The sequence below is a fragment of the Chinchilla lanigera genome, unplaced genomic scaffold (assembly GCF_000276665.1).
Source record: "Chinchilla lanigera isolate Chin_1 unplaced genomic scaffold, ChiLan1.0 scaffold00190, whole genome shotgun sequence".
Lineage (NCBI taxonomy): Eukaryota > Metazoa > Chordata > Mammalia > Rodentia > Chinchillidae > Chinchilla > Chinchilla lanigera.
This window is the reverse complement of record NW_004955591.1, coordinates 419,961-433,881: the sequence shown is the minus strand read 5'-3', so window position 1 is coordinate 433,881 and position 13,921 is coordinate 419,961. Positions and strand designations below refer to the sequence as shown.

Here is a 13,921-nt window from a genome sequence, read left to right as displayed (position 1 = left end):
AGAAGAAGAAGAAGAAGAAGAAGAAGAAGAAGAAAAGAAAGAAAGAAAGAAAGAAAGAAAGAAAGAAAGAAAGAAAGAAAGAAAGAAGAAAGAAGAAAGGAAAGAAGAAAGAAGAAAGAAGAAAGGAGAAGGAGGAGGAGGGAGAAGGAGGGAGAAGGAGGGAGAAGGAGGGAGAAGGAGGGAGAAGGAAGGAGAAGGAAGGAGAAGGAAGGAGAAGAAGAAAGAAGAAGAAGAAAGAAGAAGAAAGAAGAAGGAGAAGGAGAAGGAGAAGAAGAAAAGAGAAAAGAAAGAGTAAATTAAAAGGCTAAACATTGGGCCGGGGATAGAGTTCAGCAGCACAAGCGGCTGCCTAGCAAGCGGAAGGTCCTGAATTTGATTCCTGGTACTAAAAAAAAAAAAAAAATGCTAAACATCAATAAAGGTTAAAAGTGCTAATAATACAAGTATAATAATAAAATATGGAAGTGTAGGGAAATGAAAAATGGAAGAAGAAACAGGATTTTTAAAAAGTGAATATAAGATGAGAAAAAGGAAGAAAAGAGATATGAAACTCCAATTAAACAAAATAGTAAATAAAATTAGTACAAGTAATAAACACAACTAACAAAGAAATTTAAAAAGAATGAAATGAAATGAAAAAGAAACCAAATCAAAATATACTTCTACAGGGAGGTGTTTGAGTTGGTAAAGTGTCTTTTCAGGACCTATAATGTTGTAATACAGCAGATATGAGGGATGGTGAGTCACATCGGGGGCCCATTGAATTTTCAGTGTTTATGAATGCTGACATGCCTCACATTTGTTTGCTTCTTTCTTTCTGTGCAGCCTGAGTCACTGCTGTTTCTCTCTTTGTGGTATATGGGCTGGTTATGTGACAAGTTGCCCCAGACGCTCCACCATCTGTACACTTTAGAAAGTGGCAAACATTCAGTAAAGACATATCCCGAAAGACATCAGAGAGTGCGGAAAGCAAACAGAACGTTGAGCTTTGTGTTGGAGGTGGGCAACAAGGGAGCCATGCAATCTGGTGGGCTCAGTCCTGGCACTTTCAGACCCAGAACCCTCAGAGAAGCACACATGATGGACCTCATTTCTGACCACAGAGGGTAGTCCTGCTGATCACCATGCTTTCCACCTTACTGAAACATACTGTTGATTCACTAACATTGAACTCATGCCCAAAATCACTATAACTCATGCCTGACCAAAGCTTATTTAGCATATGTTTTCTTTATAAAGACAATCCTAGCTTTCTTCTGCTAAGACACACTAGATGGTTCTTTAGCAGTATGTCTATGGACCATTTTAGCAACACAATCATGAACAAAAAGCATAAAATTGTGAAAATGTGACATTAAATAGCCAATACACAAGATACGTGTTTACAGAATGAGATCTGAAAAATGAAGGTAGGTTATCACCTTCTTCTACTCCAGTTGGAAATCTGTACTATAAGTGCACATTTAAGTTTTCACCACTCTGAGCATGTCTACAAATGACTGAAAATACACTGCAAGTATTGATTTGGAGGTGACAAATATACTTTAGTAAGTAGAATTTGTAAGTATAAAATTTATGACTATTGACAGTCAACTATGTAAGTAATAATCTTCTCAAATAGCTTCAGCATGCCTGTGATGAAGCCAGAGTGATTGCACTAGGGAGGTAAACATGGATTAGACTTTGATGGATATAATCTCTTTTTGAGATTTGGAAAAAAAAGGAAAATAAATAGCAATAATAGAGGCAAATTAAGAATTATAAACAATAACTGAGGCCATTGAAATATTCTAGAACCAATTCTTCCATCCCCTCAGGTTATGTGGTACTATTATTAAATTGTAATCTACCATCACAAGAACACTGTATCAAAGCTTACCAAGATACTTACCTAATGATCGTGACACAAGCAAGGGACAATGGTCAGGTTACGATATAGAGCTGGTTGCTAAGCTCTGTCTCAACCTTATTTTCCTCTTTAAAATTATCACCGTTAATGTTAACATTAAGATATAAATCCCTCTCTTTGCCAGTTTCAACTAGCATCCTTTTTCTATCTTGACTCTTACACTTGTGTCTTGATTATGCCATAGGTACGCATACAGGAAGAAGACGAAATCAACTACAGTGACAGCGATAGCGATGATAATGTGACGGTCATTATTGGCAGCATAAAAAGAAACCCCTCCTTGTTTATGTATGTATGCTTAAGTTTATTTGGGTTGTAGAACATCCAAGGAGGAGAAAGTATAAGAACAGTGTAAGAGTTGCCTATCCATTATCTATGGAAAACAATTCAAAAGACAATGAAGTAACTAATGATAACTAAGTGTCATCACCATAGACTAACTACAATAATCTGTTTCTGATTTGTACTTTTCCATTTTCATTTGTTTTTCTTATTTTTGCCTATTCCCATAGATATCTTGAGTATTAGCTTATTTTTAATTTCGTTACTGTTATTCTGACTCATTTTTCATTGAAAATTCAACAGTTTAAATGGTGAGAGAGGCAATAAATCTATTTCTGATAAAGCAGTTTCTCCTAAGTGCAACCAATGTTCTGTAAAATTCATAGCTTTTAGGTTGAACCCAACAATATACTGTTGGATTACCAAGTAGTTGAAAATATCTGAGGTCATCATTTTTTCCTTTAAAAATTGGAAAGTAGGCCAGGCACAGTGACATCTGTCTGTAATCTTACCTGGGAGGCTAAGGCAGAAGTACAGATTCAAAACCAGCCAGAAAACTTAGACCCTACCTTAAAATTTTATTTTTAGAAAATGAGAAAATAGCCTCCTTTTTGAATGGATAAATGTACTAATTCACTCAAGGTTTACTTTTGTTTAGAAAATAATCCTGAGCAAGGCAGGCAGTGTTGTAGCTGTAATAATACCTGATTTCATTGTATAGTACAGGTAATATGAACAAAAACAGTGTGATATCATCACAAAAATAGACACACAAACCAACGAAATAAAGAAGTACACAGAAACAAACCCACACAACAGCAGCCGTATGATTCTTGACAAAGGACCCCAAAATAAATTTAAAAAAAGATAGCTGCTGGGCGTGGTGGCGCAGGCCTGTAATCCCAGCACTTGGGAGGTTGAGGCAGGAGTATCGTTGCAAGTTCGAGGCTAGCCTAGGCTACAAAGTGAGCTCAAGTCCAGCCTGAACTACATAGTGAGACCCTGTCTCAAAAAGACTCCCCCCACAAAAAAAAAAAAAAAAATATATATATATATATATATATATATAAAGAAAAGATAGCCCTTTAACAAATGGTACTGTGAAAATTAGATATCCATATCTAGACTAAAACTAGATCCTTATCTCAAAACCTGTATAAAAGCCATTTAAAATGGATCAAAGATTGTCTCAGTCACTTTTCCTGCTGCTGAGACAAAATACCCAACACCCACTGTTAAAGGAGGAAAGGTTTATTTTAGCTTACAGTTTGTAGAGGTTTCAGTCAATAGTTGGCTGGCTCCAAGGCAGTGAGTGTAGCATAGCAGAGGGGCATGGCAAACAAGAAACAGTGCATGGCAGGACAGACAAAAAGGCAGCAGCAGTGAGCTTCCATTTCCCATTTATACTATTCAGGTTACAAGACTATTGGTTGGTGCCAGTTATACCCAGGATGGCCTTTCCCATTACCCACACCCAGAACTATGATAAACCAATCAGCAGACTAATTTAGTTATCACACATTCTTAATCCATATTCACACACCTAAAATCCAGCCTCCCCTGAAAAGCCCCACCTATGAGTGCATGACATTTTGGGAGGACATCTAGATACAAGCCTAACAAAGACCTTGATATAAGATCTGGTTCTTTTTTGTTTTTGTTTTTGTTTTTGTTTTTGTTTTTCTCCGGTACCGGGAACCGAACTCACGACCTTGCGCTTGCCAGGCAGGCACTTTGCCGCTGAGCTAAATCCCCAGCCCCTTGATATAAGATCTGAAACTTTGAAACTTTCCCCTATTAAAAAAAATAGAGGAGAAACACTTGAAACCATGTGCACAGGCAAATGTTTCCTGAATAGGACTCCAGTAGTACAGTTAGTAATAGAAAATATCAACAAATGGTACTACATCAAATCAAAAAGTTTTTACACATCAAAGGAATTAATCAAGCAGAGGAAGCTACATAGTGCCTTCAGAACAGAAGTCTTTGCCAGTTACTTTTCTGACAGGATTAATATCTAGAATATATAAAGAAACTAAAAATATTTAGTGCCAAAAATCCAATTAGCCCAATCAATAAATAGGCAAATGAATTAAACACACTTCTTGAGAGGACAAGTACAAAAATAATAAGAATATAAAAAGAGATTTAACATCTTTAGCTATTGCAAAAATCAAAACTACATTAAGGTTCCATCTCACCCTAGCCAGAATAGCTATTATTAATGATACAAAAAATAAATACTGTTGAGAATGCAGAGAGAAAGGAACACTTTTACACTCTGTGGTAATATAAATTAGTATACTCACCAAAAAAATTGGTATGGAGGTTCCTAAAAAAACTAAAAATAGAACTACTGTATGATCCAGCTGTACTACTCCATGGCATATACAGAAAGGAATTAAAGTCAGTACAATATGAAGATACTTGTACGTACTTATTTATTGTGGCACAATTCACAATGACCAAGGTATGAAACTAACCTAGCTCTCCATTAACATATGAATGGATAAAGAAAATGTGGTGAATACACATAATAGGTATTATGCAGCCATAAAAAAAAGTGAAATTATGTCATTTACAGGTAAATGGATTGAACTGGAGAACATGATGTTAAGTGAAATAAGCCTGATTCAGAAAGTTAAATATCACATATTTTCTCTTATATGGGAAACCAAATAAATAAATAAATGTATGTGAGATGACAGAAAACAATAATGTAGACTTTTGTAGATGGAGAATAAAATCAAAGGGATAGGGAAAGGGAGAGAGAGATAATGGGATGGAAAATCATTAAGATATGTCATGTGCATGTGCAGCTTTTCAAAATGGACCTCATTATTCTGTATTACTAACATGCACTAATAAAAAAAACTAAAGCTTAATATTCAGAGAGTGGATATTAGTAATCAATAGGCATAAATTTCAAGTAAAGTAAAATGAATAAACCTAGAGAACTTCTCTACAGGATTTTGGCTGTAGTCAACCATAATGTGTACTTAAAATTTGTTTAAAAGATAGATTTGTTCTGTTCTTAACACAGTAAAAAATCCAGGGCAAAAAAATAAATTTAAATAGTGTATCTAATGATGAGACTGCCTGTAGAGGAAAAGAGAATCTTCAGACGGAATTTTTAATGACTAAAAAGTCTGAATGGGGCTGAGGATTTAGCTCAGCGGCACAACACCTGCCTGGCAAGTGCAAGGTCGTGAGTTCGATTCCCAGTACTGGAAAAAAAAAAAACAAAAAATGTCTGAGTAATGAGAAAGTTTTTCAGCTAAGGATACCTCCAAAATAATGCCCCTTATTTTAATTAACTCAAAGAATTTGCCAAACTTTTAGAGTCATTCTGCAGTAAATATTGGGTGTCAAAATAAAAATTCTGGTGGTCAAATAATACCTTGTGAGTCAAAAACATTTTCCATTCATAGAACATGGCTTGAATCAAATAAAAGTAGCCTCTGGAGTGGACAAACATATTTAAGAAATCCACAGAACTTGGGGGTTATTTCACTTTTTTGTGCATAGACAGAGAAGCCATTTTTTAATATCTATATTTGAAAGAGATCTTAGTAGCCTACTTGAAAAACAACTAAAGGGTGGAGTCAACCTGATGAAAACGATCTATTTCAAAGAATTTTCTTCATTGTAACTTTTCAATTTCCTACAGAGTTATCCCATTGTTTTAGTTACTTTCCTCATTGCTGAGACAAAATACCCAACACCTAAAATTAAAGAGAAAAGGTTTATTTTGTCTTACAGTCTGCAGAGGTTTCAGTCCATGATTAGCTAGCTTCAAGGCAGGCTGGTATGGCAGAGGGGCATCGCAGAGCAGGCAGGAGGCAGCAGAAGCAACTAGCAGCAACAGAAACAGGAGCTACAAGCAACATCAGCAGCCTTCTATATGTCTCTTATATTCCATCCAGGCTACCTGCCTTTAGGCTGGGTAGCACTCACATCCAGCGTAAGACACTCATACTGTAATCCCAGCATCACACATTTAACCTCAGTACTACACACCCTAGATCCACCCATCTCCAAAAAACCTACCTATAACCACATGAAGCTTCAGGGGGACATCTGGATACAAGCCATAACATTCCAATCCTGGCCCCCCAAAGACTCATGCATATCCCTTTATGCAAAAGGCATTTAGTCCATCTCTAAGGGTTGCCAAAGTCTGAACAATTTCAGCACTGGTGCAAAGTCCAAGTCTGAATCTCTTTTGAGATTCAAGGCAGACTCTTAGCTGTGAGCCTTTGTACAAATGAAATGAAAGTTAAACACTTCCAACATAGGAAAGACAGATTTTGGTACCAGAGAGGTAGGGTCATTGGTGTGACTGTACTGGACCTTGTGGTTCACGATCCTTTGGAACAGATTTACGGGAAGAGCTAGGAAAGGTTTGGAAATGCCGGCTGAAGAGACAGCCATGGAATGCTTTGAACTGTACATGATGGGAGATTCTGGTCCAACCTCAAAGGACCAGAATGGTGGTAGAAATACAGCCAGTAAAAACCAGGCTCAAGTGGTTTCAGTTAGGAACAAGAACTGTATTGGCTATTGGACTCTAAATGATGTGTGTTATGCTTCGGCAGAAAATTTGTTTGTATTTTGTTCATGTATAGAGACTTTGCCTGAGACTGAAATGAGAGGTGGCAGACTAATCTTGTGGAAGAAATTTCAAGGCCATCTAATGTTGAAGCAGTGGCATGGCTACTGGTGGGGGCTGTTAACTAAATTTATGTTGAGAATAAAGAGCAAATAGTCCAGTAGAATGATTTAAGATGTTGTGAGTTTGTCCAGAAAGGAAACTCTAGTAAAGTTGCAAACTGCAAAGATGGACAAGGGGAGAACTTGGTTACTGAGAAGGAACAAGACAATAGAAAAGACAGGTCTGAGGACATCACAAGAACCAGCAGGAGTCCAGCATTTGAACCCTCAAAATTACAAAGAGTTTTCTTTGAGAAAGCCCCAGAGCACCATGTTGCTGAATGACAGTGGCCTAGAGAAGTTTTTCCTCAGGATTTGATTCCTAGTGCTCAGCAATCCAGGCACTTGACTCCTCTAGCCAAGAGAGAAGGAAGCTACTGCTCCAGTTGGCAACTGATCTTGGAATCATAGATGTGGTGCTGGTTTTAGGTGCATGCAGAATGCAACAGTTGTGGGGTCAGGAAGGTTTCTACCCAGATTTCAGAAGAAGGCTGGAGAGGTCCCTGAGTGTGCCCCTGAGAAGGCAGTTTGTGAAGCTGTGAGTGTGAATCCAAGGGTGCAGTGGAGACCCTGATGGTTGGAGAAGCCAAGAACGTGGATCATCTAAGGAAAGCTGCAAGGAGTGAGAAAAGCCAGCCCAAGAGATATGCCATGGGAGTTGCAGCTGCCTGCAGTTCCATAGGAGCATAGCCACTCAAGCCCTTTGGAGTTCACATCATGCCATAGACTGCCTCAGATGCTAGACATAGAACTATGTGAAAATGCTTTCCCTGCTGGATTTTAAACTTGCTTAGGTCCCATTCATTTCTATTCCTCTATTTGGAATGAGAATGTTTATCTTGTGCCATTGTATGTTGGAAGTCTTTAACTTTCTTTTCATTTGTACAGAGCTTGCAGCTAAGAGTTTGCCTTAAATCTCAGAGGAGACTTTGAACTTGGACTTTTCAGCAATGCTGAAACTGTTAGGTCTTTGGCAACTCTTGGATATGAACTAACTGCAATTTGCATAAAGAGATGTGCATGAGATGTTTGGGAGCAAGAGGTAGAATGTTATGACTTGTGTCTAGATATTCCTCCAAGTCTAATGTGCTCATGGGTGGGGTTTTTCAGAGGTAGGTGCTTCTAGGGTGTGTGATGCTGGGATTGTGTGATGCTGTTAATAAATTGTGTGATCATGAGATTAAGGGTATTTGGTTACTAAATTAGTCTATTGATTGGTTAACACACATACTTCTGGGTATAGATAATGTGAAGACCCATCCTGAATGTAGGTGACGCCATCTAAAAGATTGGTAGCATGGAAGGGATAAACAGGAGGGGCTTTGGCCTTGCTGCTTGCTGATGCTTCTGTTGCTGCTGCTGCTTGCTGCTGCTTTTCTGCTTTGCTGCCTTCTGCCTGCCCCGGCAATATACTGTTTATGCTGTGTGAAGTCTCTGTGCCATTCCACCTTGCCTTAGAGCCAGCTGTCTACGGATTGAAATCTCCACAAACTGTGAGCTAAATAAACCTGGCTACTTTGTCTCAGCAATGAGAAAAGTAACTAGGACACCCTTCGTTTTCAAGCCTGGTATTCATCTTTAAGGATGACTCTCTATAACACCTCTAACTGCAGTAATAAATAACAACTTCTTATATGTTACAGTTAAATGTATCTACTTAGATACTGTTCATTTGGTGATATTTCATCCCATAGTTCTTTGGTAGGAAATTGTGGAAATTGTTATATTTGAATTCACTGTCATCAGCCTAAACCTTTAAAAAATAAATATATAATTTGAAAGTATCCTAGGAACATAGGTTTAAAAATGTGTTTCTCCATGGATTGCAAATGAGTGTATTCTAAAATCTTCTTTGCAAAATATATTTTTACTTACCAACATCATGAGAAAATAACTCACTTTCTGTCAGGCTAAATGTTCCAATTTCACACAAAGTTCACTTTGTTTTAGAAAATTTAATGATTGTTTTCAGATTGTAAAAAAATATAAACCTAGTGAAAGATTATCTAACAGAACCCCCAATTTCTTTTTTTTTTTTTTTTTTTTTTTTTGGTTTTTCTCCGGTACCGGGAACCGAACTCACGACCTTGCGCTTGCCAGGAAGGTGCTTTTGCAGCTGTGTTAAATCCCCAGCCCCCTAATTTCTTGATCTTTTCCCTCACTCATATGTTTTCTTTATCTTTACAGTAAAAATTTTAAATTTCACATCTTTCCCCACCTCTTTTAATCAAAATATATCCTATTATAATGTTAATATACTCCCACAAGGAATGTAAACACATGTACTATACTAGTAAACAAAAATTTAAAAAGTAAAAAAATAACGTTAATATCAAAATTTTCAATTACTCTCCTACTTTCCAATATGAAAAGGCCATATTTTATGAACATGTTTATGAATATATACTTTCAGTGATTCTAAATTTTAATGTCAGCTTATTCACTAACAATTACATGCATCTCTGTGTCCTAGGGAGAAGCTCCCAAATCTAAACTCGCAAACAGGTGAAGACTTTGAAACATCTTCATCAGGTACCTTACTCCTTATTTATATTGTTATTGAAGTTATATGTTGCATCCTTGTAGCCTGAACATTTCCTTGCATGTTTGGAACTCCTAAAATGGCATGCCATCTTATAATACGTTCCTCAGAAACTGAAGGGTTAATATCACTGTAAACTTGATGGATGTAGTGGACTTGCTTTTCAGCATTTTTAAAGAGGAAATAGTTTGTCATTAAAAGTCATTCATCAAAAAGCTGATGGGCTGATGACCCTTAAAGCTTAAATATACTCTTCCTTTTTCCTCTTCCTTCTACACTAGATTCAAGAAATAGAACATGCCTCTTTTCTCTAATCTTTATAGCTTCCTGACCCTTCTTCTACCAGCCCTTAGCATTCACTATTATATGAAAATTTGTACTTAAGAGGCAATCATCCATGGCCATGTATCTTTCCAAAGAATAATAGATGTGTAGCAATAGAAATTTGGGGATCAAGGAAACCAAAGTGGTCCCCATTACTTTCCTTCCTTTAAAAATTACTCTCCATGATATGAAGCAATTCTCAGTATTCTAGGCCATGAAAAAATAAGGCCAGAGACAACGAATAACAGTTGAATTCCTTGTATAGGATGGTGCTGTGGTAGATAGTAAAGTACACTGTTCCCACCCTTCCCCTACCAAATTCTTTGACTTCCCAGCTTCCACAGACTTCTGTTGCCCCTGCTGGGCCTAAAGACTGATTACAGGAAATATATCAGTTAGGAAACCATACCCACCCTGTCTATTATGAAAAAAGTATTTTAAAAACCAGATTCTCATTTATAGACTAGCATTTAAAAGTATATATGCTGGGGCTGGGGATTTAGCTCAGCGGCAAAAGCGCCTGCCTGGCAAGCGCAAGGTCGTGAGTTCGGCTCCCGGTACCAGAGAAAAACCAAAACCAAAAAAAAAAATAAAAGTATATATGCTTTATATCAATCCATAAAGACCCTTTATCCCACATTCAATACTAGATTCTCAGGGAAAAACACTCTCATCTGACATTCTTAAGTGATATTCATAAATAATATTTCTTTAGAGAGCTTCAACCTCCAGATATCTTTCAGAAATGGCATTCCAGTCATGAAGAGTAGATCTGTGCAAATCCCCATGAAGATCTGCTCAGCTGAGTATTAGTCACAGGATAGTGCAAAGTAGAAGTTCTGCTGTGGTATTAAAAGCTCTTGTTACTCACAGAAAATAAAATCTAGTGTAGGTTTCTCCTGCAGATCTAAAAGAAGAAAGGCCATACTTGAGAAGTAACTAAATAGAAATGGCGATCATGCTATTGAAAACTGAGAGAAAGTTCTATCCTCAAAGAATTCATTAACTAGGTCTGGTTCAAAAGACTCATTGATTTGCCTTAGAGATTAAAAAAAAAAAACAGACATAAGCAAAGTTCATTCAATGTATAATGGAGACATTTGTCACAGTTCCAGGACCCCCTACTTTCTCATTGGCATTATTCAAAGCCAGAAGGCTGATAAAAAGGCTTGGAGTTTGTCCTTTAGTTCATTAATTAAACATTTTTCTTTTATTAAATTTAAAAGGCTCAAGAAGATATCAAAATGAAACAACTGTTTTTATAAGGTATTTGCTTACTAATTGGCTGAGAGTTAGGAAGACATTTAAACAATAAAAAAAATACTTTCACATCTATGACAGTAAAAATGTATTAAGTCCAAATAGAGTTCTATTCTTAAGTGCTAAGGAGAATGAATAAATTTAAAGGCCCAATTCAAAATGCACTCTATCTCAGTAACTTATGGAAGAATTACAAGAACTCATTTCATAAAAAACTATTCTCCCTGTTTTAGTTGAAAAATATGTATCAAGCAGCTGTGATATGTAAGACACTGAAAAGAGTGTTGAAATAAATTGATCACCTCATTGGTGTGCTTAGTGCAGTGGGAATAAGGGAGAAGTTTTTGTTTTTTCATTTATATAAGTATTGCTAAGATGATGCTAAATGTTAAATGAAATAAATCTGTTCCAAACAGCACTTAATGTCACTTGGAGCACAAATGAAAACAGCAACAAATGGAGTGGTGTTCTTTACTCCAAATAGAAGCATCTATAATGTCAAGCTATTGTGTTAAATCCTGGACAGAAAAGAAAAAAAGATCTTGACAGAATGATAGCTACTTACTAATTGGTGCAGAAATTATACTATAGGAGGGAGGTCACTGTTGATTTATTTATTCATCCATTCTACAAGTGTATTTGAGCATCTATTGGACATAACATTCTTAGCTAGCACCAGAGACAAGAAAAAGTTCATGCCTTTCAGAGAATATTTAAAACTTTCCTTTGGGGCCTGTTTCTGATTTGGGTCATGGCTTGGTTCCTAAATAACATTGTGTAGTTGAATTTCTACTCAATATCTCTTCTACCATCAAAATATACTCAAGGGCTTGTTGAGGTAAAATATTAATGGATGAAAATAGCTGAGAAATTTACCAAACTTGCTGAAGTTTTCTGAATAGTAAAATAAAAATTGGAATTAAGTGACAAAATTGGAGGAAAAAATAATAGAAAATAAGAAATTCTCTCTAATTACATGCTTGACAGGGCTTTGATCTTTTCCATTTTGCAATCACTCAGAGGGTGGAATAGGAGGAAAAGTGAAGGAAAAGATCAAGCCTCTGTGAAAGAGCAAACTTCTTTTTTTCTGGATTGGACGTAGGAAAATTACTAGCTCAAGGTCTAAATTAGGATTGCTTTTTAGTTGAATGTAGTTCCAAAACTGACAATTATTGAGATGAGGTACTGATTTGTTGTACACTTCTGAGAAATAATTATGTTTGTCCAAATGGTTACCACCTAAGCCTTGAGTTAGATAAGACTGGACTTAATAAATCAATGTGACCTTTTATCATGAGATTTTCTTGAAACAGAAGTCAGAATTTTCTACAAAACGATAGGACCTTTTATTTTTTTCTGTCTCTTTTGTGATAGGGTCTCATTACGCAGTTCATACTGGTCTTGAACTCACTTTGTAGCCCAGGCTGGCCTCAAACTCTCAGTGACCCTCCTGCCTCAGCTTCCTGAGTGCTGGGATTACAGGCATGTGCCACCATGCCCAGCAAAGGACCTTATGATTCATTGTCATTCATACATACATTCAAAGAATCTAAACTATAGTTTACATGGTAATCCAAGATGGCATCCATAAATGGAAAAGGAAATAGATAAATGACAAAAAATAACTAATGGAAGAGCAAAGTTGAAAAGGGTTTAGGGTTGAAATTTTCAAGTTTTCACCTTGTATATTTTTAGTTACATATCAGGTAGAACATATTTTAAATGCTTGACTTTTAAAGTGTGATCTCTTCCAGTCATGGTGGCATATACCTATAATCCTAGCACTTGGAAGGCTGAGGCAAGGGGGTTGCCACAAATTTAAGGCCTGAGCTGCATAGTGAGTTCAAAGCCAGTCTAAACTACATAGCTAGACCCTGTCTCAAAAAATCAGAAAGAGAGAAGGAAGGAAGGAAGGAAGGAAGGAAGGAAGGAAGGAAGGAAGGTAAGGAAGGAAGGAAAAAAGGAAGGGAGGAAGGGAGGGAGGGAGGAAGGAAGGAAGGAAGGAAGGAAGGAAGGAAAAAAGGAAGGAAGGAAGGAAGATAAGGAAGGAAGGAATGAAAAAGGGAAGAAAAAGGGTGGCCTCAAGGGCTCAGATACACTCCTTTCTTCAAGTGGGAGTGGAGGATGCATGACTGACTGGAAAATAGAAAAGAGAAAGTAACTAAAAGCTTCCTATCTTTTTTTTTTCCGGTACTGGGAATCGAACTCACGACCTTGCACTTGCGAGGCAGGGGCTGTGCCGCTGAGCTAAATCCCCAGCCCCTAAAACCTTCCTTTCAATAGCTTCTGCCACTAATAGGACTACTGATTAAATAAGAATAAGAGAACATGCACTCACCATCTGCTTTTGTCGTGTTAATGAAATTGTGGTGAGCCAATCTGTTTTTTTTTTAATTTTTTTATTTCAAAAATAAAAGGAGGAAAACATTAACAAACAGACAACCATTTACAAAATAGCAAAAGAACAATACAAACAATACAGAGTTACAAACAAAGTGGTAGGAAATTAACAATGCTTGTTCTATTACATATTGATGTCTTCAAAGTGGTTTTTTAGGAAAACAGAGACATGAAATATTGATCAATCAAGGAATCATTAACTGTTTCTTTCAGCAAAGAAATAGAAGACAGTAGAACAACTATGTTAACTGTCCTGTATATACATACATACAAAATTTCTCCTTCTTTCCCTTCTCTTTTCCCACATCCCAATTGCCCTTTACCCTTGAGTGTTTTCCTCTCATTTCACAATGTCTATCACACCTCCTAGTTTAAATTAACTCTTCTAGGTTTTACACTAGTGAAACAATGTGGTGCTTGCACATGCAGGTCTGATTTATTTCACTTATGGGTATGGTCTGTAGTTGTCACCATTTACCTATAAAAGCCTC

The 13,921-nt window shown here is 36.8% G+C and overlaps 1 protein-coding gene across 1 annotated transcript in view; it reads left to right on the top strand.

Moving 5' to 3' along the window:
- Positions 1-13,921, top strand: part of LOC102028812 (testis-specific protein TSX-like) — a gene marked incomplete in the record, with an annotated part of 39,443 nt that overhangs the window by 20,236 nt on the left and 5,286 nt on the right. The window contains 2 exon segments of the mRNA XM_013509965.1: positions 2,094-2,197; positions 9,378-9,436. Coding sequence (XP_013365419.1) covers positions 2,094-2,197; positions 9,378-9,436 — 163 coding nt within the window.